This window comes from Festucalex cinctus, chromosome 5 (assembly GCF_051991245.1).
Source record: "Festucalex cinctus isolate MCC-2025b chromosome 5, RoL_Fcin_1.0, whole genome shotgun sequence".
In the NCBI taxonomy this organism is placed as follows: domain Eukaryota; kingdom Metazoa; phylum Chordata; class Actinopteri; order Syngnathiformes; family Syngnathidae; genus Festucalex; species Festucalex cinctus.
In genome coordinates, this window is record NC_135415.1 from 6,148,773 (window position 1) to 6,176,029 (window position 27,257).

A 27,257-nucleotide genomic window follows, 5' to 3' on the forward strand; every position below is an offset into this window, starting at 1 on the left:
TGATACTCCTGAGGTACTTTGTTCCCACCTCGGCTGATTTCAGCCAATGAGCATGACAAGACGGACTCCAATTTTCGAGTAAGGGTTTGTCCCAATCAATATCTGGGTTATGTACCTTTAGCCAGGGTAACTCTAGAACAAGCAGTGCTGCGCGGGATGGCATAATAAACGTTTCCCCTCTACATGGTTACCAGAGAGTCTTAACATAAGCGGACCGGTAAAGTGCCGCACCTCCGCCAGGAGCCGCCCGTTAAGGTTCAAAACCCTCTTAGTTTCATCTAAAGTCTCCACCGGACTTCCCAATGCTTCTACTACACACGGGTCGACAACAATTATCAGCACCAGAGTCAACAAGAGCAACAATCTTAAGTTTCTTTCCATAACCCGACACTTCAAGTCTCTTACTAGTATCGTTAGCAGTCAGAAGGAAACTTGGCTTGGATCTCTTATGGTTTTACTCACACTGATTCAGACTGGAATCAGCCACCGCCGTCTCAGTCAGTTGGGTCCCCAGTCGAGCAGTAGGATGTGGCAGTCTGGCGGGACATGAAGCATCTCTGTGTTGCATGGGTGTCTCCATGGCACGTTCTCGTTCTCTCAAACTGTTGTCCAAGCGAATAGTCAAGGTAATCAGTTCTTCGAGTGTGGTGGTGTCGTCGCGGACGGCAAGCTCGTCTTTAACAGAAGTGGTCAGTCCCCGGCGAAAAATGCTGCACAAAGCACAATCCCCGAACCAGCTTTCCGCAGCTAGAATGCGAAACGTAATAGAGTAGTCCGCGATTACTGTTACTTGGACATATTCTAACAACCGACCTCCGGCCTCTTTTCCTCTCACAGGATGGTCAAATACACACTTAAATTCATCAACAAAACTCCGGAAGGAGGACCGGAGGTTCGGTCGTGAGTTGCTCACTGCCATTGCCCAACTTGCCGCTTTGCCAGACAAGAGACTCATAATAAACGCCACCTTCGATTGATCGGAGGCATATGTACAAGATTGCTGGTCAAAAATGAGCGAGCATTGATGCAGGAACTGCCCGCAATTTCCGGGCTGTCCGTCGTACCGTGACGGGTGGGGCAACACTGGTTCCTGGGGGGGTCGCCGGGGGCGAAGACGCTGTCCCGGCAGCAACAGGGGTGTCGGAATTGGATCCCCCACGGGAGCTGAACCGCTCAATCCGTAAGCACAACTCCTCGAAGCGATGGGCGAGCATGCCCACCATCTCCTGGAGCTTGGCGACCGAAGCCTCATTTTGCCCGACTCGTTTCCCTTGACTGGCTAGAGCATGTCTCACCTTATCTTGGTCTACGGCATCCATGGTCGGATTATTCTGTAACGTACCGGGGTTACCGGTGGAATAAAGGATCCCAAAAACGTAGGCCAAGAAAGGAAAATACAATTTGTATTTATTACAAAAAGTTCCAAACGAACACTGGCAGACCGGCAGAGAATACAAAATAACAAAAAGCACTTGCCAGGGCAAGGAGAACACGAAGATACAAAAAACGCCTGCAAAAGGCAAGGAAAACGCAAAAGAGCAAAATACACTCGCAAAAGGCAAGGACGCGAAAGAACAAAATACACTCGCAAAAGGCAAGGACGTGAAAGTACAAAAAACACTTACAAAAGGTAAGGACGCGAAAGAACAAAAAACACTTGCAAAAGGCAAGTACCATAAATATGCGAGGAACAACACTTAGCGAAAAAAACGACAAAAATAGAAACATTACAGCAATACTTAAACGCCAATGGAAAACACGAGACTAGGAGATTTGCAACAAGGAGTACAGAGAACACATTGAACACTGGCAATGAGCAAAGAATAATCCGATGTAGAGCAGCAGGTGTCCATGCCTTTTAAAGGCCCCTGATTAGAATGAGCCACAGGTGTGGCACGACAGGAAACGCCCCCTACTCACCAGCCAATGGAAAAAAACAGAAAGACAACAGAACTGAGAGACAAACCATGACACATAGATAACGTAATGGAATGTGTAACTATTGAAGTATATGTAAAAAATGCATCAAATATAGGACATAAGTTGTATATATAGGACACCTGGATCATGTCTTGATACATTCAATGATAAATTAGTGGATATTCTGAGTTATACACGCGATAAAAAAATGCAAATAATGTGTGATGATTTTAACATTGATTTGTTAAATCCAAATGGACACCAGAAAACAACTGACTTTATAAATATAATGTATAGTAATAGTTTATTTCCTCTCATTGCAAAACCTAATAGAATAACAATTGATACAGCTACATTAATAGATAATATATTTACAAATAAAATTGACTTAAAAATAGAAAGTTGGACTCCTTATTAATGATATAAGTGATCATCTCCCAGTCTTTGCACTTTTTTACGACTATTTTGATAAAAAAAAAATGAAGCCGATAACGTACACATTTGAAACAAGAGGAAGAACACCGCGCTCCATGGCTGCCTTTAAGTTGGATTTAGAGAAACATAACTGGTCTGAGGTTTATTCAAATAATGATCCTAATACTGCATATAGTGAATTTCAGTCAACAATTATCTCTTTATATAATAAACACTGTCCATTAATTAAAATTATAAGAAAGTATAAAGGTCCAAATAAGGCATGGATGACGAAGGAGATAGAGAATGCATGTAAAAAGAAAAATAATTTGTACAAAAGATTTATTAAATTGAAAACTGTGGAAGCTGAAACAAAGTATAAGACTTATAAAAATAAACTATTAAATATTATACGAATAAGTAAGAAAAATTATTATCATTCATTATTAGAGCAGAATAAAAGCAATACACAAGAAATATGGAAAATACTAAATCATGTAATTAAAAACTGTTCTACAAAAATAAATTATCCACAATATTTTATAAAAGATAAAAATATTGTCATTGATGGAATTTCTAATATAGCCAATAATTTTAATGAGTATTTAGTTAATGTTGGCAGTAACTTGGCAAACGAAATTCCAGAACCAAGAAATAAATATGAAATAGATAAGTACATTGAAAATAATTATTCCACTATGTTCCTTAATGCTGTTAATGATATAGTATAGAAGTATTAAATGTTGTAAAAACATTAAAAAAATAAAAGGTCCACTGACTGTTCTAATATTGATATGATACTAGTAAAAAGTATTATAGAATATATTGTGCAACCTTTCACATATATATGCAATTTGTCATTTAAAACTGGTATATTTCCATTAAAAATGAAAATAGCAAAAGTTAAAAAATAGCTATTTACAAAAGTGGAGATAGGCACATATTCAATAACTACAGACCAATATCATTGTTGTCACAGTTCTCAAAAATTCGAGAAAAATTGTTTTTATACCGACTTGACAACTTTATTGAGAAACATAAGCTCTTAAGTGAAAATCAATATGGGTTTAAAGAAAAACGGACCACCTCAATGACAGTCATGGAAATCGTAGAAGCAATATCAACTAACAATGATAATAAAAAAATTTACTGTTGGGATTTTTATGGATTTAAAAAAAAAGCTTTTGACACCATGGATCATACTATATTAATGAATAAATTAGAGCGGTATGGTATAAGAGGTTTAGCATATAAATGGATGAAAAGTTATTTGGATGATAGATATCAGTATTTGAAGTTTAATAATATACAATCAAAATATTTGAAGATTACTTATGGTGTCCCCCAAGGGTCTGTGTTAGGCCCTATATTATATTGTATATATAAATGATATCTGTAGTGTCTTATTTGCTGATGATACAACTGTCTACTGTTCAGGAGACAACCTGAAGCAGCTTCTGACCACTGTAGAGTATGAATTGAATACATTAAAAAATTGGTTTGATATGAACAAATTTTCATTAAATTTAAATAAAACCAAGTTCATTGTTTTTGTCACTGGACAAATTACTAACCAAGTTAAAATTATGGTGAATTCAATTGAAATAGAAAGGGTGTATGAAAATAAATTCCTTGGAGTAAGTTATTGATGATAAATTATGTTGGAAGCCACATATAGAAAATGTTAAAAGGAAAATGTCAAAAATCATCGGGATACTCTATAAAACTAAGGATGTCCTGAACATGAACTCATTATATATATTATATAGTTCATTATTATTACCATATTTGACTTATTGTGTGGAAATCTGGGGAAATGCATATAAAACAAACACTAACTCTGTTTTCAAATTGCAAAAAAGAGCCATAAGGATTATTAATCTATCAAAATATGCAGAATCAACACATCCATTATTTATCAAATTAAATACAATGAAATTTTATGACTTGGTTGAGTTTAAAATAGCACAAATAATGTACAAAGAATATAATAATCTACTCTGCTATAGTACTCAGACGTTTGAAATTAGACACAGTCCTTATGATATAAAGGGTACAAGTGTGTACAAAAAACCCAAAACAAGAACAAATATTAAGCAAAGGTGTGTTTCTGTAAAAGGTGTTAATTTGTGGAATAATTTGGGAATTGACTTGAAAAGATGTGACTCACTTGTTGAGTTTAAAAAATTGTTTAAAAGCAAATTTCAATAAAATTACTTATGTCAAATAAGAGCATGAAAATTGTATATAATGAGTATGAGTATATGATTTATAAATGTATTATGGTATATGTCTAGGGATTTCATGTACATATGTTGCTGGATAATGCACGCATCATTTTATTTAAAAAAAATATTAACCTAGTATTGTATTAATAATGAAATAAGTTTAAATGTATAATGTATGGGGGGTAGGACTAGATAAGTTTTTAACTTCTTCCTACTCCCCTTTGATCATGTAAACTATGATGAGTTTGTTTTTTGTTTTTTCTTTTCTTCTTTTCTTTTTTAACTTTTGTTTCTCTGCTGTTTGTTTTTATGTTTATATGTTCAATAAATCAATCAAATCAAATCGAAAGAAATTCTCAAAAAAACAAAGCTCGCCCCAAAAATTTGCCAGAAATTTATTTATTTATATTTTTATTTCAGGATCCTTCAAGAAAAACTGTCATTGGGCTTTTGGACATCTATGGTTTTGAGGTTTTTAATATCAACAGGTAAAGCTACTTTTTGCCTTCCTTTTTGACAGATATTTTATGTACTATATTTGTTGTATAAGCTATAATTGCATATATATTGGAGAATAATGTATTCACCTCATGCTTTTTAATTTATGACCATGCGTTCTTATCTTTTGCTTGTGTCTTTTCCCTTCAGTTTTGAGCAGTTCTGCATAAACTACTGCAACGAAAAGCTCCAGCAACTTTTCATCCAGCTCACGCTCAAAGCAGAGCAGGAGGAATACGAAGCAGAGGATATTGAGGTGCGCTGATTCAACCCAAAAAATAAAACAAACGAACGTTACCATTGAAAAAGAGTCCCGTACACACTTTGTTTTCCTTAGTGGGAGCCGGTGCAGTTCTTCAATAACAAGATTATCTGTGACCTTGTGGAGGAGAGACACAGGGGAATTATATCAATACTGGTATGTGCTTGATTGGATAAACATACAATCATGACCTTAATGGGGGAAATTATTTCGCACAACTGATTCTGAACATTGCAGGATGAAGAGTGTCTGAGGCCAGGAGAGGCGACAGATCTTACCTTCCTAGAGCGACTGGAGGAAAAAATGGGGAATCACCCTCACTTTGTCTCGTGAGTTCACATCAAGATGGAATGTCGTGTTATCACTTTCTTTTCCAACTTTATCGGTAATCTGCTGCCAAGAGATTAGTGAGTGATCTGATAGAAATGTCATCTGTCCTCATCCTCTTTCTTTTGGAATGTAGACACAAGCTGGCAGACAAAAAGACACGCAGGACGCTGGAGAGAGGAGATTTTCGTCTCTTACATTATGCCGGAGAGGTCACCTATTGTGTCGTGGGTAAATTAAAAATCAACCTACCTGTTAGCCAACAAAGAATTCAATATTGTTTGGAGTAAGCTGCCTAAAATGGTAAATGTCTTTTATAGGTTTTCTGGATAAAAACAATGACCTCTTATATAAAAATATTAAAGATGTAAGTATGCAATTTGAATTTCATAATATTTGAAGAGAGATGTTTGAAATCAACCTGACGGTGCATTGCTGTGTTCTTCCAGCTGATATGTCAATCAAAAAACACCATTGTCAGACAATGCTTTTCCTGCATGGACCCAGACAACAGACGAAGACCAGAAACAGTAAGTTGTGTTATATCACTCAGATAACGTCCGGTAACGACTGTCAGTGGCAGTGCGATGTCACGTCTTCAAACCATGTGCACCTGACAGATGAACTAATTGACTCGGGATTATGAGATGCATTCTGTGTGTAGGTGGCCACCCAGTTTAAGAGCAGCCTGCTGAAGCTGACGGAGATCTTGGTGGCCAAAGACGCCTGGTACATACGTTGCCTGAAATCCAACGAGTTTAGGAAGCCAGGTACTTTTACTTAGTTTTATTAAAAGCTGTTTTTAAAATATTTTCTTTACAGTAATATACAGCCCTGTTAGTCTGAACATGATATTATGATTATTATTGTTTGTTGAATATGAATTAAGCAGCAAAATCCGCCTGTTTTCATCCATCTCAGGGGGCGACCATTTTGTCACTTACTGTCGACTAAAAATCACAGCAACTCAGGTAACTCAAGTAAATGTCTCAGCTGTTTTCTAAATTTGATCATGTGATGTTTGCAAGCCGAGCCATGATTGGTGGTGACCTGAGTTCTAAACAACTGATGACATTTTTGGTCAACAACAAGTAACAAAATGGTTTCCCCTGAGATGGATTTAAAAAAAAAGAAAAAAAAAGGCTGAAGACTTGTGAGGAACAAGCCGTTCAGAAAATGGATGCATGGATGAATCCACCTGTTTTCATCTATCTCAGGTGACGGCCATTTTGTCACTTGCTGTTGACTAAAAATGACATCACAGCAGCTCAGGCAACGACCAATCATGTCTCAGCTGTTTTCTAAATTTGATCATGTGATGTTCGCAAGCTGAGCCATGATTGGTGGTTACTTGAGCTCTGAACAAATGTGATGTAATTTTCAGTCAACAGCAAGTAACAAAATGGGATTCTATCCTGAGATGGATAAAAAAAAAGGGGCAGCTTAATTCATATTCTACAAACAGAACATTAATCAGAACGCTGTGTTTAACTTAACTCAACTCAACTCAAGTTTATTTATATAGCGCTTTCAAACAGCCTGAGCTGTCACAAAGCGCTTTACAGAAACACAAAAAACATAACATAACATAAAACATTAACACCAATACAATACAATACAATCACAACAAATCAGCATTCTTCCATTCCTACTTACGCTTTGATGTTTGAAGCAGTTATAGATGAAATTTTAGGTTGTCTTTCCTTTTAAAGATACATTGAAATGATTTCCAGCGGTAGTAGCATTTAGAAGGCCAACGAAAACACTGTACTCTTATAAAAACAGTAAATGAAAACCCAAAACATTAGCATGATTATGACCACTGAATTCATGAAACTAGACTAAACATGGTATCCTGTTTGTGGAATATGAATTAAGCAGTAAGATCCACTCATTTTTATCCATCTCAGGGTGGCGGCCATTTTGCAAATAGCTGTCGACTGAAAATGACGGCACAGCTGCTCAGATCGCGGGTAACGACCAAACATGGATCAGCTTGCGAATGTCACATGACCAAACTGAGAACACAGGTGAGCCGTGATTAGTCGTTCCTTGAGCACTGAGCAGCTGTGATGTCATTTTCAGTCGACAGCAAGTGGCAATTGGTTGCCCCGAGCCGGTGAATTTTGTTGTTTATATTCTACAAACACAATATTAATCAGAATGCAGTGTTTAGACTAGTGGGTAAGTGTACAAAATATGACTTCCCCTTTAAAAGAATATTCAAAATGATTTTTTTTTCACTTAGCCTCCTTCTCTTACCCAGGACAGTTTGATGAAGCACTGATCCGACACCAGATCAAATATTTGGGCCTGATGCAGCACCTGAGAGTCAGACGTGCTGGTTTCGCTTATCGGCGGAAGTATGAAGTCTTTTTACAGCGGTACACAGCAACACAAGGCTTGGTGGACATCATGCCTATGACAAATTTATGATTCCTTGTACAGCTTGCATTATTCTAATGCAAATATGTGTTATACTGACCAGATATAAAGCTCTGTGCCCAGCCACATGGCCACACTGGAGAGGAGAACCTGCTGACGGTGTGCTGGTTCTGGTTCAACATCTGGGCTATCTTCCAAATGAGTACAAAATGGGAAGGTGGGAAAAATGATGTCAAATATACATCTTGGTATCATATCGCTGACTACACAAGAGTTGAGTATTTGCACTGCACTCTGAAAAGAGAATTGTTGAACCAATTTAAGATTACAAATTGCTGACCAACTTTAAAAAAAATCATTTCAATCAGCAACACACAATTGAATTAAGTTAGTTCAAAGTGAACATATTAAGTTACATTCATTATGAGTTAATTAAACTTAATACTTTGAATTGAATCACTTTGGATTAACTTAATTCAGGTGAATATATTAAGTTTAATGAACTCAATTAATTAATCTTAAATCTCTTTTTAGAATGTGGTATCAGCTTAGAAAAAATGTTATATCAAACAACTAGACTAAGTGCAATTTTTGGAGAAATTGCGTGGGAATGCTGAAAGCAAATTGAGAGATAAATTATGAAATTATAACCTCCTAGTTACTGGACAATGCACTTTACCAACTGTGCCAACGAGCAGACACCTGGTAATGATAAGATATGAAAGTGTGCGTGGAAAGTGATACTTTGAAATAGTTCAATGACTGTCCCATTGAAAATGAATGGGGAAAAGTTTATATTAAATGTTAAATTGTGCAAATACTGTAACTAATGTGGAATCAGACGATATATATACCCCGCGAGGCGTGAATTTTTGAAGCTAGTTGAAATTTGAGCAATGTAAATTGGAAGTATCAGGTGGGAGTTGTTAGACGGCAAAAAAAAGTGTGGAGAATAAAAATCACAATAACATATTGTCACGCCGCCACCGGCGTGGCGGTTCATGCTTTTATTGTTGTGTCCCTGTTTCCTGTCTTACCTTGAAAATCTAACTCTCATCTCACCCCAGGTCACTTGCCCTTCCTGCCGCTCCATAATTACCGGTCCCCGCCCTTGATTATCACTACCTGCCACCAATCACCTACAGCAATAAAAGCCACCTGCAATCTCCCCTCAGTGCCGAAGTGTCACAGTCAGTGCATGGAAGCGTCCCACAGTCCTTATGTCCTCGTTCATGTTGCCAAGTGTTTTTGCCTTGTTTTTGTGCTTTTTCCTCATCAGTGGAGCGCCTTTTGTTACCCCTTTTGCCTTGTGCCCTTTTTCCTCCCTAGCGGAGCGCTTTTCGTTGTCCCCAGTACCTTTTGCCTGTTTTTTCCTCCCTAGTGGAGCGCTTTTTGTTCTCCACTTTTTTGCTTCCCTGTTCTCCTCTCAGCTTGAGAGGAGACACCTGTTGGCCGGAAATAAACCTGCTGCCTTGGTGGCTTACCTTACGCCTGCGTCTGAGTCCTACCTTACCTCGTCGTGTCAGTACACTTCGGCCAGCATGGACCCAGCAGGCAAGGTCGAGACCGCACTGCAGAGCCAGGAGGCCCGGCTCGACAACCAGGACCGGATCCAGCAGACCATGCTGTTCCAGATTGGGGAATTGACCAGCCAGGTCCACGAGCTGGTGAGCCTCTCACGGAGTCGAGCGCCAGCTCCCACCGGACAAATTCCTCCTTCTGAGTTCTCCGTACCATCCACGCCATTCACCGGGGTAGGATTAAGACTGGCCTCCCCAGAACGATACTCCGGTGAACCCGGACGCTGTCAGACTTTCCTCACGGAATGCGACATTCATTTCGAACAATTACCACAGGCATTTCCCACAGCCCGGTCCCGAGTGGCCTTCATGGTGTCTCACCTGACGGGACGGGCCAAAACCTGGGCGACCGCGGAATGGGCCAGGGGTTCCTCGGTCTGTCAAAGCGTACAGGACTTTCAAGTTGCTTTGCGTCAAGTCTTCGACCCCGAGAACAATGACCGAGAGAAGGCACGAGCGTTGAGCCGGCTCCAACAAGGCAAAGAACCTGTCAGCGATTACGCAATTCGCTTTCGAACGTTGGCAACGAACAGTGGCTGGAACGCCATAGCTCTTCATGACCATTTCTTGAAAGGACTCTCACCTGCCATTCAAGAACTTCTGATCCCCGTAGAACTCTCCACGGACTTGGACGCTTTGATCTCCCTCGCCATCCGCACAGATCATCGTCGCCAGGAGCTGGCTAAGATCGGCGGACCTCGAAGGAGGGAGGAACCCACCCCCTGGTCACGGCCACCGGAGGCCGGAAGGCCGCAACCCATCCTTCCTTCCCGACCTGAACCAGGAGAGGTGGACCTCGCCAGAGACGAACCCATGCAACTGGGAAGGGCTCGGCTTTCGCCTGAGGAGAGACAGCGCCGCCGCCGAGAGGGCCGTTGCTACTATTGTGGTGGTCTTGGACACTTGGTGGGATCCTGCACCACGAAGGGCAGCTCACCGGTGAGTTCTCCGTCACCCCGACCCGCCAAGAACCACAGGCTCACGCAAATGCAGATAACCCACCACAATGTCACCACAAATCTGTCAGCCCTCATCGACTCTGGTTCCGACGAAAGCCTCATGGACTGGGAGCTCGTAAGGCAACTACGAGCCTCTACCGAACCCCTTTCCTCGACCATCCAGGCTAGAGCGCTGAACGGCAAAGAACTCTTCAGGATCACCCACATCACTGAACCTCTGGGAGTCCGAATTGGACAGCACTGCGAGACTCTCCGCTTCCACGTTTTCCACGCTTCATATCCCACTTTGGTTCTGGGTCACCCTTGGCTGCGTCTACACAACCCCAGAATTGACTGGAACTCGGGAAACATTCTGGAGTGGGGAAAAGAATGCAACACTCACGGGTTGGAACAACCCGCACCCCGGAACACCACAGCCCAGGTCCACCAGGTGACTCTCGCCTCACCTGCTCAAGAGGAATACCCGAACCTGCACACTGTTCCCTCCTGTTACCACCACCTGCGGGAGGTATTCAGCAAGACCAAGGCCATGACTCTTCCTCCCCACCGACCGTATGACTGCCCGATTGACCTGATTCCCGGATCAACCATCCCCAAGGGGAGACTGTACTCGGTCTCAGGACCCGAACGCCAGGCCATGAACACTTACATAGACGACTCCTTGAAAGCCGGCCTCATCCGACCGTCTTCCTCGCCTGCAGGAGCAGGCTTCTTTTTTGTGAGCAAGAAGGATGGATCCCTACGCCCATGTATTGACTACAGCCCCTTGAATGACATCACAGTTAAAAATCGATACCCACTGCCACTGATGTCCTCGGTTTTCAACCAGTTGCAACAAGCCAAAATATTCACCAAGCTCGACCTCCGAAACGCTTATCACCTCATCCGAATCCGCGATGGGGATGAATGGAAGACAGGATTCAACACCCCCCGGGGACATTACGAGTACCTCGTTATGCCTTTCGGACTCACCAATGCACCAGCAGTATTCCAGGCCATGATTAATGAGGTACTAAAGGACTTTATTGATCACTTCGTGTACGTTTACTTGGACGACATACTAATATACTCTCCTGACCTAACGAGCCATCGAGACCACGTAAGCCGAGTCCTGCAACGCCTCCTGGATCATCACCTGTACGTGAAAGCTGAGAAGAGCCTGTTTCACGTCAACACCATCTCCTTCCTGGGATTCGTCGTATCACCTGGAAAAGTAGAAATGGAGGCAGACAAGGTCAGCGCCGTACGAGAGTGGCCCACGCCGGACTCTCGGCAAAAAGTTCAACAATTCCTCGGATTCGCTAACTTCTACCGTCGTTTCATAAGAAACTTCAGCACCATTGCCGCTCCCCTACACGCCTTGACCTCCCCACAGGTCCGGTTCATGTGGAACCCAGAAGCCGAAAAGGCATTCAGAGACTTAAAAGCACGATTCACCAATGCCCCAATCCTCAGAGTTCCTGACCCCAAACGCCAGTTCGTGGTGGAGGTAGACGCCTCCAGCATTGGAATTGGGGCAGTTCTGTCTCAGCGATGTCAAGAGGATGGCAAGACACATCCCTGCGCCTTCCTCTCACGCAAATTATCCAAAGCTGAACGCAATTATTCGGTCGGAGATCGGGAGCTTCTCGCCGTAAAGGTGGCTCTTGAAGAATGGAGACACTGGTTGGAAGGCGCCGAACTCCCTTTTGTGATCTGGACCGATCACCGAAATCTGGAATACTTACGCCAGGCCAAAAGACTCAACCCTCGACAAGCCAGATGGTCCTTGTTTTTCAACCGCTTCGTATTCTCTCTGACTTACAGACCAGGCAGCAAAAACGTCAAGGCGGATGCGTTATCAAGAGTCCACGAATCCGAGCCCTTGGAAGCCGAGCCTGAGACCATCCTGCCCCGGGACTGCATAGTTGGAGCCATGAGATGGCAAATTGAGGACGATGTCAAGGAGGCACTTCGCAACGTCACTCCCCCCACGTCTTGCCCGCCACGTCGTCCCGGTTCATCGTTGATCCCTCGCTAATTGATGATTTTTACGCTGAATACCCTGACATTCCTGGGCCGTCAAGAGCCGGCCGTTGAGGGGGGGGTACTGTCACGCCGCCACCGGCGTGGCGGTTCATGCTTTTATTATTGTGTCCCTGTTTCCTGTCTTACCTTGAAAATCTAACTCTCATCTCACCCCAGGTCACTTGCCCTTCCTGCCGCTCCATAATTACCGGTCCCCGCCCTTGATTATCACCACCTGCCACCAATCACCTACAGCAATAAAAGCCACCTGCAATCTCCCCTCAGTGCCGAAGTGTCACAGTCAGTGCATGGAGGCGTCCCACAGTCCTTATGTCCTCGTTCATGTTGCCAAGTGTTTTTGCCTACCACTATTATATTTATAATATCCCTTTTAGCACATTAACGATCGGGGTGGAGACCCAAGTGCTCGCATCACGTCGCATCCGCCATGTGGAGACTAGCGCGTGACTAGCATGCTACATTTAATAGTAATTAATAGAAATTTAGATTTTTGATTGGTCATGATTGAAGTCAGCTGTGATCACTCATACAGTGGTGCAGCTCTACCATTCGCAGACACTACCATTACTAATACCGAGTCTAACCCGCCCCCGCGCAGTTACCCGAGGTACAACGCAGGATTTACGCCAGTCACAAAAATAGAGTCCAAAATGTTTGACTCTAGCTCATTTGAATATATTTTGAGTCAAAATTAAACATGCAATTATGTTTAAAGGGGCATGACGCAACTTAAGACTCAAATTGGAGTTCTAAAATAACCATATTTTGCACCCGCTCGTGTTTTAAGAATTGTATAATGGACAGGACGCACTACTGTGGCACAATGACTGTTGCCACTATTTTCCTGTAAAGTGACGTCATGCTCATGATCCTGGCTGTGTGCACGTTGCTGGCGTCAGGGCTCCAGGTGGAGGACTGGAACTGTCACTTGCCTTCAGTGCCAGTTGGCGTGGGTTAATTTCTCCGCCTGGGCGACCATGCATGTCTTACATGATGTGAGTGAGTGAGTGAGGGGTATATATATTTAAAAAAAAAAAAAAAAAAAAGTCACTGGCGTCCAGTCCACGTTTCACAAGAGGGGTTGCAAATGTGCAAAACCGCTGAATCCTGCGTCATGGGCCTTTAAAGGCTCGGTTTGCCAGTTTCATTCAGGAAAATGCACTTTTTAAATACAGGATCTACACACTTTAACTTTTTCTCAGTCTACACATCTGGTGTTATGGTGATTTCTGGTGGTGATTTTGCCTACCCCCTGACACGACTCGACCGAGTCTATGAAAAACAGATCCCAGAAAGGTAGGCTCAGAGAAGAAAAACAATGTCGATTTATTCTTTGGTTAAACCGAAGAAGCAAATCTTGCTCGCAGGCAAGATAACGAGAATCACAAAAAACACTTGCACACAGCAAGGAACCCGAAGGTAACAGAAAACACTTGCAAAAGGCAAGGAGCACGAATATAACAAAAAACACTTGCAAAAGGCAAGGAGCACGAAGGTAACACATAACACTAGCAAACGGCACGGAACGCGAATGTAACATAAAACACTTGCAAAAGGCAAGGAACGCGAATGTAACAAAAAACACTTGCAAAAGGCAAGGACAGAATAGTAAACACAAAACACTTGCACCCGGCAAGGACTACACGAAATAGAATGCGGAAACAATCAAAGGCGGAGTAAACAACAGAAAGCGACGCGGATATACACACGTGAATACAGAATTAACCGAGGACAAAAACAGATACTATGATTTTACCAAACAGGAGAACGCGGAGAACACTTGGACACAATGGTGAGCAAATAATAATCCGACAGCTGTCAGTGCTGTTCGGAGTCCTTTTAAAGCCTTGATTACCAACGCGTTGCAGGTGCGGCGCTGGGGAACGCCCCCCTCGTTACAGGCACTGAAAGAGACAAGCACAACAGGGCTGAGAACCGAACCATGACACCCCCCAAGCCTGTATTTTGCCATTTTGTGTTTTTGTTTTGTAAACAGCGGGACGTTTCTGTGGAAAGACAGTGTTTACACCCCTCCAGCCACGGATTATAATTTTTTCACTCACTCACTCACTCACTCACTCACTCACTCACTCACTCACTCACTCACTCACTCACTCACTCACTCACAGAAGCTTACATGTGTGAATGAGTGAGTGGAAAAAACCCCAACACAAAATGACAAAATACAGGCTGGGGAGGTGGGGGGTTTAGGACAAAATCACCACCAGACATTAAGAGAAGCCCAGATCTGTATATTGAGAAGTAGTTTGTTTGTTTAAATCCTGTATTTAAAAAGTGCCTTTTGCTGAGTGAAACCGGCAGACTGGGCCTTTAACTGTATTTTTTTTTTTTTTTTTTTAAAGAACCAAGATATTCATCCGCCATCCAAGAACGCTGTATGCCACAGAGGATGCTTTTGAAAAGTGTAAACATCAATTAGGTGAGAGCAAATCAAATTATTCACATCAAAGCCGTTATCAATTACGCATGAATGTTTCTTTACATTTCAGCATCAAGACTCCAGGCCAAATACAAAGGCTACCGAGCAAAGGGCGAGTTCAGAAAACAGAAGGAGGCTGGTACGTGCACGAAACGCTTCACGCGGTGATTTAGCGCGGGTACAGTAAAAATATTCCTTTTCATTTCTGTGTTTGATGACCACAGCAACGAAGATTGAGACGTGCTGGAGAGGAGTGCAGGCAAGGAAGGAGAGAGACAAAAGAGCGTGGGCTGTCAAAGTCATTAAACAGTAAGAAAACAAGCTGAGAATAACACTCGTCCCATCATCGTGAAACATTTATATGTACTGTACACCATTTTACTTTCAGATTTATCAAAGGCTACATGACCAGAGGGCAAGCAAAAGTCACAGATAACTCCGAATATTTGGCCTTTGTGAGGCAGAATTACCTGAACAGGCTCAAAGACACCTTGCCAAAGACAGTTTTGGATAAAACCACGTGGCTCTCTCCGCCGCAAGTGCTGGCCGAGGTATACAGAATGCACAAATTGAATGCATGCTATTTGACAGTCAACCTTTGCATGTTCTTCCCGGTAGACGTCGGAAATACTTCGTAAACTGCACTACCGACTCATGGTGCGAAAATACGTAAGAGGGATCACACTGCAGAGAAAAACACAGGTAGCACTTTAATCAAACATGTTAAATACAATTTTATTATTTTAGTTATTGCAGTTTTCTTTTTTTCTAGCTTCAAATGAAGTTCATTGCCAGCTCCATGTTCAAGGGGAAAAAGGAAAGTTATCCACAAAGTATTGCCCAACCTTTTGTGGAAAGCAGAATCAGTGAGTGAGATACTTGCACTGTTTGTCCCGGAAAATAAGAATGTGATTCATGAAAACAATTAGTTTATCCATCCATTTTAATTTCGAGTACGATTGTCAAAAACTTTTATTTATTTATTTATTTTTTTTAATTTTTTTTGTCTTGGGCCACTTTCCTCCTGAGAACGCCCCAAAATGTTTGATCAAATACATGTACACAACAAATTGATAGTTTTGAAATCAAAGCCAGGTACTTTTACTTACTTTTATTAAAAGCTGTTTTCAAAACATTTTCCTTACAGTAATATATAGCCCTACGAGTCTTAACATGGTATTATGACTAATATTACACTTGTGGAATATGAATTAAGCAGTAAAATCCACTCATTTTTATCCATCTCAGGGGGGCGGTCATTTTGCAACTAGCTGTTGACTGAAAATGTCATCACAGCTGCTCAGAGCGCAGGTAACGACCAATCATGGCTCAGCTTGCGAATGTCTCACGGCCAAACTGAAAACACAGGTGAGCTGTGATTGGTCGTTCCTTGAGCACTGAGCAGCTGTGAAGTCATTTTCAGTTAACAGCTAGTTGCACTTTGCCTCCTTTTCTTACCCAGGACAGTTTGATGATCAAATATTTAGGATTATTATAGTAAAAACATTAAAAAAAATGCATGCAATATCTCAACATTATAAAAAAGTGAAGAAAGTTTGCAATTTGGGTATTTTAACAAGCATATTTTAACAAGCAACATGACGTCAATGCACATAATTTGATTTTGCAGGCCACGTAAAATGATGTGGCAGGCCAGATCGGGTCCCGAGCCTTAAGTTTGACATCTGTCGCTGAGAGCAACATCGGGCCTGTGGGCCACATTGTCTTGCTCTATTTTTTTTAACTTGGCCTACTGATAATTTATTATTAAGAGTGCCATATAGTTTATTGCATTGAATTAGGCGTTATTTCCCCCCTACCAATATTTCAAAATGCCCATTTTTAAAATCCATTTCCCATCACATTTAAATCATTAAATACTCAGTATGCAACAATTGAAAGATTAGTAAAATAAAAATAAGATAATCAGTTATTTATAACTAAATTGATCAGAAATAAATGAATAAAAAGAACAAATTTTGCATAATTTAATTGCTAAAATATTATACTGTACTATTTTACATAAACATTGAATTATATTTTTAACCACATTCACGAATGACCTGATGTGTAAAAAAAAAAAAAAAAAATCAAATTAATTTAAGAGCAGAGGCCACCAATACAGTGCCTGTTCTATAGTTCACCAGTGATACATTGGACACAGTGATTTCCTAGGATGTTGTAGAAGTAACTATTTCAAAAATGTGAACACTTGCAATTTCCATTGTAATGCAAAGTCCAAAAAATCAGCATATCACGCACAACTAAAAGACCTCCTCTCATAATTGATGCCTCCATACAATAATTGGGAAGTACACGCCTCCGGACAGACTCTTACTCTGTATTGTTTTAGGTGATCAAGACATCAATGTGAGGGTCCTGCAAATGATTCGCAATGAGCACATCAAGGTAAAAAAAAAAAATGCTTTTTTGAATTGACCATAATCAAATCCATGATGCTTGCTGTGATAGTGCCTGTATTTAGGGATGGGCGAGTACCGATACCAGGTATCCTAACAGATTCGCCATCCTATTGTGGCTGTTTCATGATCAATAAGTAGAAATTACTCATTTAAAAAAAATTTAATTTGTCATTAATTTCATGCAATTTTAAGGATAAAATGCTATATTGAGATATGTACACCCATAATACTACTGGGTAAAAATAATCCAATATTGGTCAAAATTGGAGCAACCTGCTACTTGGATCAATTAGACCCAACATTAGGTTGTTTTGTTTCAAGTTCTGTTGTTTTTTTTTAAATAAAAAAAAATAGGTTGTTGTGTACCTTCTTGTTGTTGTTATTGTTTTTTTTGTTTTGTTTTGTTTTTAATTTATTTTTTTTGTACAAAACAACCCAGAAAGTTGGGTCTATTTTTTTGGGACCGCTACTTCGTCAATTTGATCCAACTTTGGGTTGTTTTGTTTCAAGTACTGTTGTTGGTTTTTTAAATAAAATTAAAAAAAAAAAGGTCGTTGTGTACCTTGTTGTTGTTGTTGTTGTTGTTTGTAATTACGAAAAAAGGTTGTTTTGTACAAAACAACCCAGAAATCTGGGTCTAATTTTTTGGGACCCGCTACTTGGGTCAATTTGACCCAACTTTGGGTTGTTTTGTTTCAAGTTCTGTTGTTGTTGTTTTTAAATACAAAAAACTTGTTGTGTACCTTGTTGTTGTTGCTGTTTTGTTTTTTGTTTTGTTTTGTTTTTAATAGTTGTGTACCTTGTTGTTGTTGCTGTTTTTTTTTTTTTTTTTTAATATAAAAAGGGCTGTTTTGTACAAAACAACCCAAAAAGTTGGGGCTATTTTTTTGGGACCTGCCATTTGTGTCAATTTGACCCAACTTTGGGTTGTTTTGTTTCAAGTTCTGTTGTTGTTGCTGTTGTTGTTGTTGTTGTTTTTAATAGAAAAAAATAGGTTGTTGTGTACCTTTTTGTTGTTGTTGGGTTTTTTTTAATACAAAAACAAAACAATCCAGAAAGTTGAGTCTAATTTTTTGGGACCTACTACTTGTGTCAATTTGACCCAACTTTGGGTTGTTTTGTTTCAAGTTCTGTTGTTGATTTTTTAAATACAAAAAATAGGTCGTTGTGTACCTTTTTTTTTTTTTTTTTTTTTTTTAAATACAAAAAGGGTTGTTTTGTATAAAACAACCCAGAAAGTAGCGGGTCGGTCCAATTTCTGATCAATATTGGGTTATTTTTGACCCAGCAGTTTTAAGAGTGTAGGCTATATCTTCTTTTTTTTTTTTTTCTTTTTTAAATACTTCTACCTATCAAAAGTACTAGTGGAGTCTGTGACTACTCAAGAGTTGAGCACTGGTACTCATATCAGCCTGAAACAAAAATATCAAACAACCCTAAATGTATTTGTGCAGTACAGCGTCCCGATGATTAAATACGACAGGAACGGCTTCAAAACGAGGCCGCGGCAGCTCATCTTCACCCAGGTGGCGGCCTACATGGTCGAGGAGGCAAGGATCAAACAGAGGATTTTGTACACTGCTCTCACAGGTCGCCATTGTCACATCATATGACACGTCATCCATTATGATTTCCTGTTAAGCTTATGGACCGTCTCCCGTTTTTAGGGATTTCAGTCAGTAATTTGACAGACAGCATCATTGTGTTACACGTTACATGTGAGGACCCGAAAGAAAAGGTACTGAAATACAACTGGTCAAAATTCTTCTTCTGATATGATCAATGACTGAGTGACACTCATTTCAGGGAGATCTTGTACTGCAGTGCAATAATTTGTTTGAGCTGGTGACCAAACTCAGCATCATTGCTAATAAACAGAATGTGGTCAGGGTGGTTCAAGGAAGGTAAGTCACAAAATGGCAAAAATAATAAGTACATTCACAATGATACAATATGTGTATGCTGATATTTGCATTGGGACGCAGCATCAAGATACAAATCCAGGCAGGAAAAGAGAGTGTGGTAGAATTCGGCACAGGTCCGGAGCCGAATGTGTACAAGGCCAAGAACGGACACCTCATGGTGGTGCGTTTACGTTGTCGTGACAACCCGTTGAACCAAATGTGGCAGTGCTTTTGAGTTTTCGGCAGGGGATCAGCAACACTTGTCATTTCAGGTCGCCACTCGGGCCAGGCCGAGGTAACGCGACGGGCCGAGGAGACACATTTCATCAGATACCCCAAAGCTGGATCAGCGTGGCCACTGGATACACATTTGACCTCAGTTATGCACTTTAAGATGGGCCTATTTGATGGATGACATATCACTGATTAAAATTACATTGTGCTAAAGTTTTTAATGAAATGTGTACAGTAGCTTTGTTTGCTAGCGATTAGAACACAGAAAATAATAAAAGCAATTAATACAGTTGTATAAATTTATTTGAGATGTATAAATATAAAACATGTATTTGTTCACTTCTGTACAATAAATCTAGGAGTGATTGTTACACATAATTCAGAACTGTGCAAAACTGAACTTATAATTCCTGTGTGCTGATCTCTGATTACACTCATTCGCACCAACCTCAGCATCTTCCTTATCAAGTCCATGCAACACCTCAAGTGAGGATTCAAGTTGCCGCCAGAGGAAAAAAGAAAACATGGTGCCAACAGAACCTAAACAAGTGTTTAATAAACTAAATATGGTGGAAGGATTATTAGGAAACATTTTATCCACCTATGTATCAATTGAAACACATTTAAAAAAAAAAAAAAAAAAAAAAAAAAAAAAAAAAAGAGATCAAAACAGTGCCATCTTGTGGTCTCTTCGTGATTAACACTTGGGTCATTCACCGAATGATCAGTGAAGAAATCAAAGCCACGTGATAGAAAAGATTACGAGATACATTTGTAGCTGCTTACATCTTAATTCCTTATCTCCTTAGGACCACTTGTGATAAATACACAAACAACGTTAGATGAAACTACTCTGAAAAACCAACAACAATTATGAACTTCTTCACACCAAACGGGAACCGTGACACAAGGGAACATTGCAGTCATTCAGTCAGACCACAACAAAGACGACAGTGGACAAAAACTGCACAGCTACACACTAATACAGTCTCCTGGTAATGAATGTAAGAGAGGTGTAAGGCACGGGTGCGGTGCGGTGGAAGGCCTCAGCGAAGACGAGCGGGGAGGTCACTGGTGGTGGTGTGTGCGGTCGTCGGGTCGCTTGATGTGGATTCGACGAACTCGATCGATTCGTTCTCGCTCGTCGTCCTCGTCCAGGTGATGGGATCGTCCGGCGGCGCCCCCTGTTGCCTCCAGCAGAGCGTTGTCTGGCCCCCTCCCGTCGTGGGATTCGTAGAGGAGGATGTTGAGGGTCTCCTCATAGATGCGAGCTTCAGGGAACTCCACCTAGTAGACAAATGCAATGGTGTATATAAAAGATTAACTCTTTTACTGCCACACGTTATCAAAAAAAAAAACTTTAATATGACAAAGGCTTTCATCCTTGAAAACGTTCTGTTTCATCAAATTTCATACACATTGAGACCACTGAAAAGAGATACAATTCTGCCATCTGCTGGCTATAGATAGTGAGGTTTTTTGATTCCACAACTCATAGACCAGGTAGCACGTGCTGCACTGAGACGGTGAACTGTCTAGTGATTTAAAAAAAAAAAAAATGAAAAAAAAAAGTGGTTGACATAATTTAATGTTTATGGCGGCATACATCTTGATTTTACTAATCGTTATTAAACGTTTTTGGCGGTCAAAGAGTTAGAGAACATTTATTCAGTTAGTGATGGACAAATGAAGTTCCATGAAGCGCTTGTGATATTTTTTGTCACCTCTAGATGGCACTCTTGGTTGAAAGATGCAGTGGAAAGTTGATCAATTTCCATTGCACTAGCCTTTAAAAAAAAAAAAAAATCTTTAACCAAGAGCACCATCTAGAGGAGTCAAAAATATTGCTTCATAAAGCTTCATGCTCCCATTCACTCGCGTCAGGTACTTCCGGGTGGCAGAAAGTGATTGATTGCAACTGATTTCTACTGAAAATGATATGAACTTCACAACAAGACAATGTTTTGGTAAGCAGCCATGGCTGTTCAGTTGTTTATGTCTCTTGTATGCTTTGCAACTGTATTCAATTTTGTTGCACCTTGTGGTGCAACAACAACAACGGTATTCTGATTCCGTTCTGATTCTGCGAGCCTGCTAGTTAACATCAGCTATATAGCAGAGATGTAACGTTAATGGCAATATCGTGATGTCGCGATATAAAAAAAAAAAAAAATTGTCATATATCTTCATGTCACAATATTAAAAGCAAGACATTTCCATTTGTGCAGTTCTAGCACCCTCCCGTGGCTAGTTTTTTAAGTGCAGGTTAATTTTCACAAGGCATGTTATGGCCTTTCTTTGTTTAAAATCCACATTAATGGTCAGATGAAGAGTCACATAATATTCTTGTGAACTGAGTCGATATGTGGAGGAACTCAATTTGTGCTTGTATTAGAAAGGAAGTGCCTCAATATGAAGTGTTATTAGAGACTAGGTGTTTATTATGCAATGTTGTAATGTACAAAAGCACAATATTGTGTCTTTTTATTATTAGCTTTTTTTTTTTTTTTTTTTTTTTTAAATACAATATTGTGACCTTTTTTTGGCATCACCAACCTCCCCAAAATATCGTGATAAGTATTGAATCGTGTTGTTTAGATATCGGTAAATCCCTTCTATGTAGCATACTATCCATCGTGTGCCTTGCCTATCCATTTCACCTGTCAAAGAGCATGTTATTGCTAATAATCCAAGCAAGACAAAGGCCAATTAATTATCCAGTCCCTCTATAATAATGTTAAAATATATGTAAAATTCCACATCTATTTTTTTTAATAGAATTGGACCAACTTACCTGTTGACCTTTTTCTACTTACTTCACATTCAACCGCATGTGGATCATTGATGGAAAATAAATAATATTCTTAAAATTAAAGACACATTTTGACTAAAAATAAAATACTGCAGTTCATAAAACACATTATAATACAAACAAAATGCTTAAATTTAGGGGGGGGAAAAAAAAAGTTAAAAATTAAATCAAAACAAATTCAAAGGATATAAATATTGTAAATATGAAATATGCATTCAGATAAATAATCTTAACATTGATTCAAATTAATTACACGTATTAAAGAAAAACTAAAATTTACAACAAAAATATTCACAAAATACAATGAAAAAAATACTGCAATAAAAAATACATTTGAATAAATTCCTATAGGCTTAAAATACAATTAAGATGTTCATTCAGACAACTGATATAAAAATGTAAGGATTTTTTTTTTTTAAATATATTATTAATGATTTATGGTACATATTTATTTCTGGAGAAATTAATAGTAATAAAAACAAATACTCAAATGAAACAATAGAAATAATAAAATGAAAATAAAACAAAAACATTTTTGTGGTAGAAATCATCAGAATATAAATTTCAATAGCAGCAGAGAAGAATGTTAAAATCACCCAATCAACCCTTTTAGCCTGATTTCTCAACTGGTCTGCTTTGCTCAAATGACAGGAAAGTATTTGTGACATCATGGAGAAGAAAAAGGGTCTATAAGTGTGCAAACTATTCACCTTTGTCTGCTTCTTTTCGGTGGCATAAACGATGGAGGTGCAGCACACTTCAGCTATCTTACGGCCTTGCCCGTAGAAGGACCAGCAGCAGATCTCATCCCCGATCACGTCTTTGATGAAGAGGACACGCCCATTGAACCGCAACGACAGCTTGTCAAACAGCTCAATATTTTTCAGCATGTTGTCATCTGAATTGCTGAGGGAAGAAAAAAAACACGCTCATACATAATTCTTGTATATATCCAGTTTGAATCATGAGCAGCGCTCCTATGGAAGTGTCAAGAGCTTCAAAATTGGAGAAGACCTCACCTGGTGTAGGAATATTTGTTATTGCTTCTGTTATACAGCAGTTTGACTGTAGGCTGGGAAGAAACGGAAATATGGTTAAAAGTAAAAGGCAAAAAGGTTGTGATTTGGAATATTTATGCTAGATACCTTATTTGAAGTCGCAATGAGCTTCTGCTCCTCCTTGGATGATGTCATCAGAGGCACTTTACATAGAGGCTCATACGTTTCTTTGTTCTGCAGGACAAAAAACAAACAAAAACAAATCACTTTCAGCGCAAACGGCGCCTGGCCAAACATGTGAAGTACAATACCATTTATATTAAAAAAGAGAGAGAAAAAAAAAAAAAAGGGGGCGTGGCCAATGTCTGCAGTCAACTGTGTAATAGGAAGTACCTGCAAGGCGGCCGTGCATTCATCGGCGAGGCCTTGGACAAGATAATACTTGGCTTCTGCAAGCAGCTCCTCAGTTTCCCGCCGGCTGTCTGGCAACGGCACTGCTCCATCTCGCAGGTAGTTCAGAATCGTGCCGAAGTGTTTGCCACAGCGATCAATCAAAATCCAACCTTTACAAAAAACATCAAACTGTGTGTTACCAAAAAAAAAAAATCATTGGTTGTCGCAGTCTATTTTTTTGGCAAAAAATGTGCTTCAATGAACATTTCATGTGTTGTATTGTCTTTGTCAACCTGGATCCTGGAACAGATTGTGCGCAACTTTGGGAGTCCATTGTATTTACTTTGGTTCTTGGATTACAGCCCATACTTCATTCTATTTGGTTAATAACTAATTGGTGTGTGATTCATCTTTATTTCCTTTGAACTTTCCTCTGGTCTGCTGACCTTCTGACCTTAACGACTCTGGCGAGACTTAAGTATCTCAATCAATCAATCAATCAATCAAACTTTATTTATATAGCACCTTTCAAACATTCAAAATGCAACTCAAAGTGCTGAACATTCATAATACAATAAGAAGAAAAAAGCCACCCCTCCACCCCACATTCCCATGATCGCACCCACAGACACACCCAAAACACAACAGGCACACGAAAACCACAACATGGCGGGGCACAGAAGTACCCTGTAAGGAAAGGCACCCAGGAGGAGTTCGTCCACAGTGAGAGGGATGAAGACCAGCCATCCCCCATAAGAAAACACTGGAGCTAAAAATTTAATAACTACCAAATAAAAACATTTAAACAATAAAAGAAAAGTTAAACACTATAAAAATTAAAATGATTAAATAAATAAAAGTGGATAAAAAGAAAAAAAAAGAAAAAAATCAATCAAATACCAAACTAAAAAAGTAAGTCTTAAGCCTCCTCTTAAAAACATCAAAATTCTCTGCAGACCTGTGTAAGGTGAAGGGTAATGGGATTTTTCGTAGGTTTTAGGTGAATTAATGAGCACAAATTCACATGCACACACAAAAAAATAAAATAAAAAGAGAGCAATAATGATGATATGTTGAATCTGCAAGACTGCCGAATGAACAATTCTGAGCTCTCAAAAAAATAAAAAAAAGATTTGGTGAATTTACTCCTCTATTGCCCTGTGCTTGACTATTTTGAATTTTGACTATTTTAAGTGTGCTGTATTCCAGGTCTGTCAGGCTTGGTGGTCACTATAAAATACTCCACTACCTAAATTGTTTAAGATTGTATGTCAGATTTTTTTTTGCCCAGAAGACTTTTCTAGTTCATCCATTTGCCGAGCAGCTCACCTTCGCTGTCAGTGAGGACCTCCATCCTGCCACTGAACATGGCTTTAAGCATGGTGTCTTGCTTGGTCAGCGTCTGCATCGTTGTGTAGTACAGGGCCCCGCCCACATTTAACTTCACATATTTTGAGCTGGGGCTGGAACCTTTGAAGGATGTGGTCCGGGTTGTTGCTGCCGGCACTGCCGAGCTCACGGCACTCTCTCCTGACATCTCTTCCTGGAACACAACCACACAGAACAATCGTGGTTGCACCGCCCCTCTCAACGTTTCCAAGTGTTAACAATGTTGAGACAGTCAGCCAAACTCCTTTTCATGAGCCAGGAAAGGTGAGCGTCCTTGCCCCTTTATTAACTTCCACACGTTGACAAAAATGAATTGGAGTAAAACTATAATAGAAAAGTGGATAAAAGAAAAGAAATAGGCCATTACGAATGCGATACATCACACACGACTATATCTAAACTCACAAACATCGCCAAATGTAATTAAACGCCATGCATTATATCGCATTAACATACAAACATTATGCAATACTCACAGCCGTGTTCTGAAGAGATCGCATGAACCGACGAGGACACAAAAACACGCAAGTAGCAAACTTGCAGTCAATGTTTGTTTATAATCCGTAGGCTACTTCCTGTTTCTGATGTGCCTCACCCTTATGCAGTATGAGGAAAAAGCATGTGAACCCTTCGGAATGAAATTAGTTATGTTCTGATCTTCATCTAACCACAAGAATAAACCAAACCACAAGAATAAAATTACTTAATGCAATACCACACAAACAATTGTTTTCACATTTTTATTGAAAGTAATGTAAACATTTAAAGAACAGTGAGGTAAAAGTAAGTGAACCATTGGATTCACCAACTTGTCTTGGCTCCATTGGTAGCAATAGCCTCAACAAAGACAACTGGGTTTAGGTCAAGACTATGACTGGGAGGAGCTCTAGAAAATGTTGCACCACCCATCCTCTTTGAAACTTGATAGACAGATGGCCTCAAGTTCTTCTGCAAAATATCTTGATAACCATGTGAATTCATTTATCCAGCATGCCCACACCATGATGCGCCATCCACCATGCTTTACAGTTGGGACAAGATATTGATGTTGGCATGCTGCGCCATTTTCTACTCTACGTCTTTGTGTGTTTCTCTATCCAGTATTTTGCCAGTAGTGGAAGTTCCAAGCGCTCTTTAGCAAACTTCAAACGTTCAGTTAGATGAAGATCAGACCATATTTTATGACATTATTATTCTCCAACTGTATGTTTGTAAGAGATGACTGAGTAATGACACAATCAATGGCAGAAGACTGGTACAATGTTAAGTTATTTTAAATTCCCAGACAAATAAATATGTTAGTTTAATTATAATTGCGTATTCCATCTCTTTGTGGAGGATTTACAATTAGGACCTGACTGGACTTGCCCATTTCTTAGTTAGGTTTGGTGGCTACTATGCTCAAAGTCTTCATTTCCCTTTCTTCATTTCGTCCACGGTGAGTGTTTCGATTAAAAAAGAAATCGCAGCGACGAATGGAAAATGTGGGGCATTGAAGACTATATCACAGATTGCCTATTGTTTTAGTGATCAGGATATGCGCTTTGGGTTGGTCATCTCCTGTCCAACAATTAAATCATGAAGTAATTTGATTAGGGCTAACGCGCTAGCTCGTGGCTATAAGGTCAAACAAGGGGAGGAAGGGGATCCATAATGACGATAGGAATTGATATAGCGTTCCCTGCACAAATCTAGCAGTGGCGTTGAGAGAAGATTTAAATTTAAAATAGTATCATATTTACCATAGAAGCCACGGCAGACTTGGAAAATGTAGCTTGCTAACCTACGTCAGCTTTTACGCACTTCCTTCCGGTCCATGGTTACGCAGTTGAAAATGACGTCAACATTCTGTTACTCCTTAAAGGCACACATTATTTTGGCTTGTAACGTCGTAAACAATTTACACTTACAATCAAAACAACTTAGTGTGTAATTGGTTTAATTTCTAAATTGTTATCGTCAAAATATTTCTGCTATGGAGGCGTAACAGGAATAATGTCCTTTTACGTACCGCGCTAATAAGGTTAATTCACCACCCAATAAACTGAGATGAATTTTAGTAT

General features: G+C 39.9%; 2 protein-coding genes across 2 annotated transcripts in view; one reads left to right on the forward strand and one right to left on the reverse strand.

Annotated features, from left to right (window-relative positions):
- The window catches only part of myo1ha (myosin IHa), a 33,097-nt gene extending 13,324 nt beyond the window's left edge, over positions 1-19,773 (forward strand). The window contains exons 10-31 of the mRNA XM_077522898.1: positions 4,983-5,050; positions 5,211-5,316; positions 5,398-5,478; positions 5,560-5,651; positions 5,786-5,880; positions 5,970-6,016; positions 6,099-6,179; positions 6,314-6,419; positions 7,916-8,033; positions 8,138-8,251; positions 14,965-15,041; positions 15,112-15,180; positions 15,266-15,350; positions 15,430-15,592; positions 15,660-15,743; positions 15,814-15,907; positions 17,395-17,450; positions 18,919-19,054; positions 19,132-19,202; positions 19,271-19,368; positions 19,450-19,549; positions 19,641-19,773. Coding sequence (XP_077379024.1) covers positions 4,983-5,050; positions 5,211-5,316; positions 5,398-5,478; positions 5,560-5,651; positions 5,786-5,880; positions 5,970-6,016; positions 6,099-6,179; positions 6,314-6,419; positions 7,916-8,033; positions 8,138-8,251; positions 14,965-15,041; positions 15,112-15,180; positions 15,266-15,350; positions 15,430-15,592; positions 15,660-15,743; positions 15,814-15,907; positions 17,395-17,450; positions 18,919-19,054; positions 19,132-19,202; positions 19,271-19,368; positions 19,450-19,549; positions 19,641-19,667 — 1,968 coding nt within the window. The 3' untranslated portion in view covers positions 19,668-19,773. The remainder of the gene's footprint in view (positions 1-4,982; positions 5,051-5,210; positions 5,317-5,397; positions 5,479-5,559; positions 5,652-5,785; positions 5,881-5,969; positions 6,017-6,098; positions 6,180-6,313; positions 6,420-7,915; positions 8,034-8,137; positions 8,252-14,964; positions 15,042-15,111; positions 15,181-15,265; positions 15,351-15,429; positions 15,593-15,659; positions 15,744-15,813; positions 15,908-17,394; positions 17,451-18,918; positions 19,055-19,131; positions 19,203-19,270; positions 19,369-19,449; positions 19,550-19,640) is intronic.
- Positions 19,774-19,887: 114 nt separating this feature from the next.
- Positions 19,888-27,048, reverse strand: kctd10 (potassium channel tetramerization domain containing 10). Its single transcript, XM_077522866.1, has 7 exons — positions 26,937-27,048; positions 25,135-25,348; positions 23,806-23,975; positions 23,560-23,646; positions 23,434-23,486; positions 23,125-23,320; positions 19,888-20,889 (listed from the first exon to the last, which is right to left on the reverse strand). Exons 1-7 carry the CDS (start codon positions 26,937-26,939, stop codon positions 20,671-20,673), a joined length of 942 nt encoding a protein of 313 aa, XP_077378992.1. The 5' UTR covers positions 26,940-27,048; the 3' UTR covers positions 19,888-20,670.
- Positions 27,049-27,257: the final 209 nt, after the last annotated feature.

Excerpts from the sequence above, each read along its gene's own strand:
- kctd10 (XM_077522866.1), bottom strand. Across the intron at positions 23,487-23,559 it reads TCATTGCGACTTCAAATAAG|CCTACAGTCAAACTGCTGTA; the intron begins GTATCTAGCATA and ends GTTTCTTCCCAG. Across the intron at positions 23,321-23,433 it reads AACAAATATTCCTACACCAG|CAATTCAGATGACAACATGC; the intron begins GTGAGGTCTTCT and ends TTCTTCCCTCAG.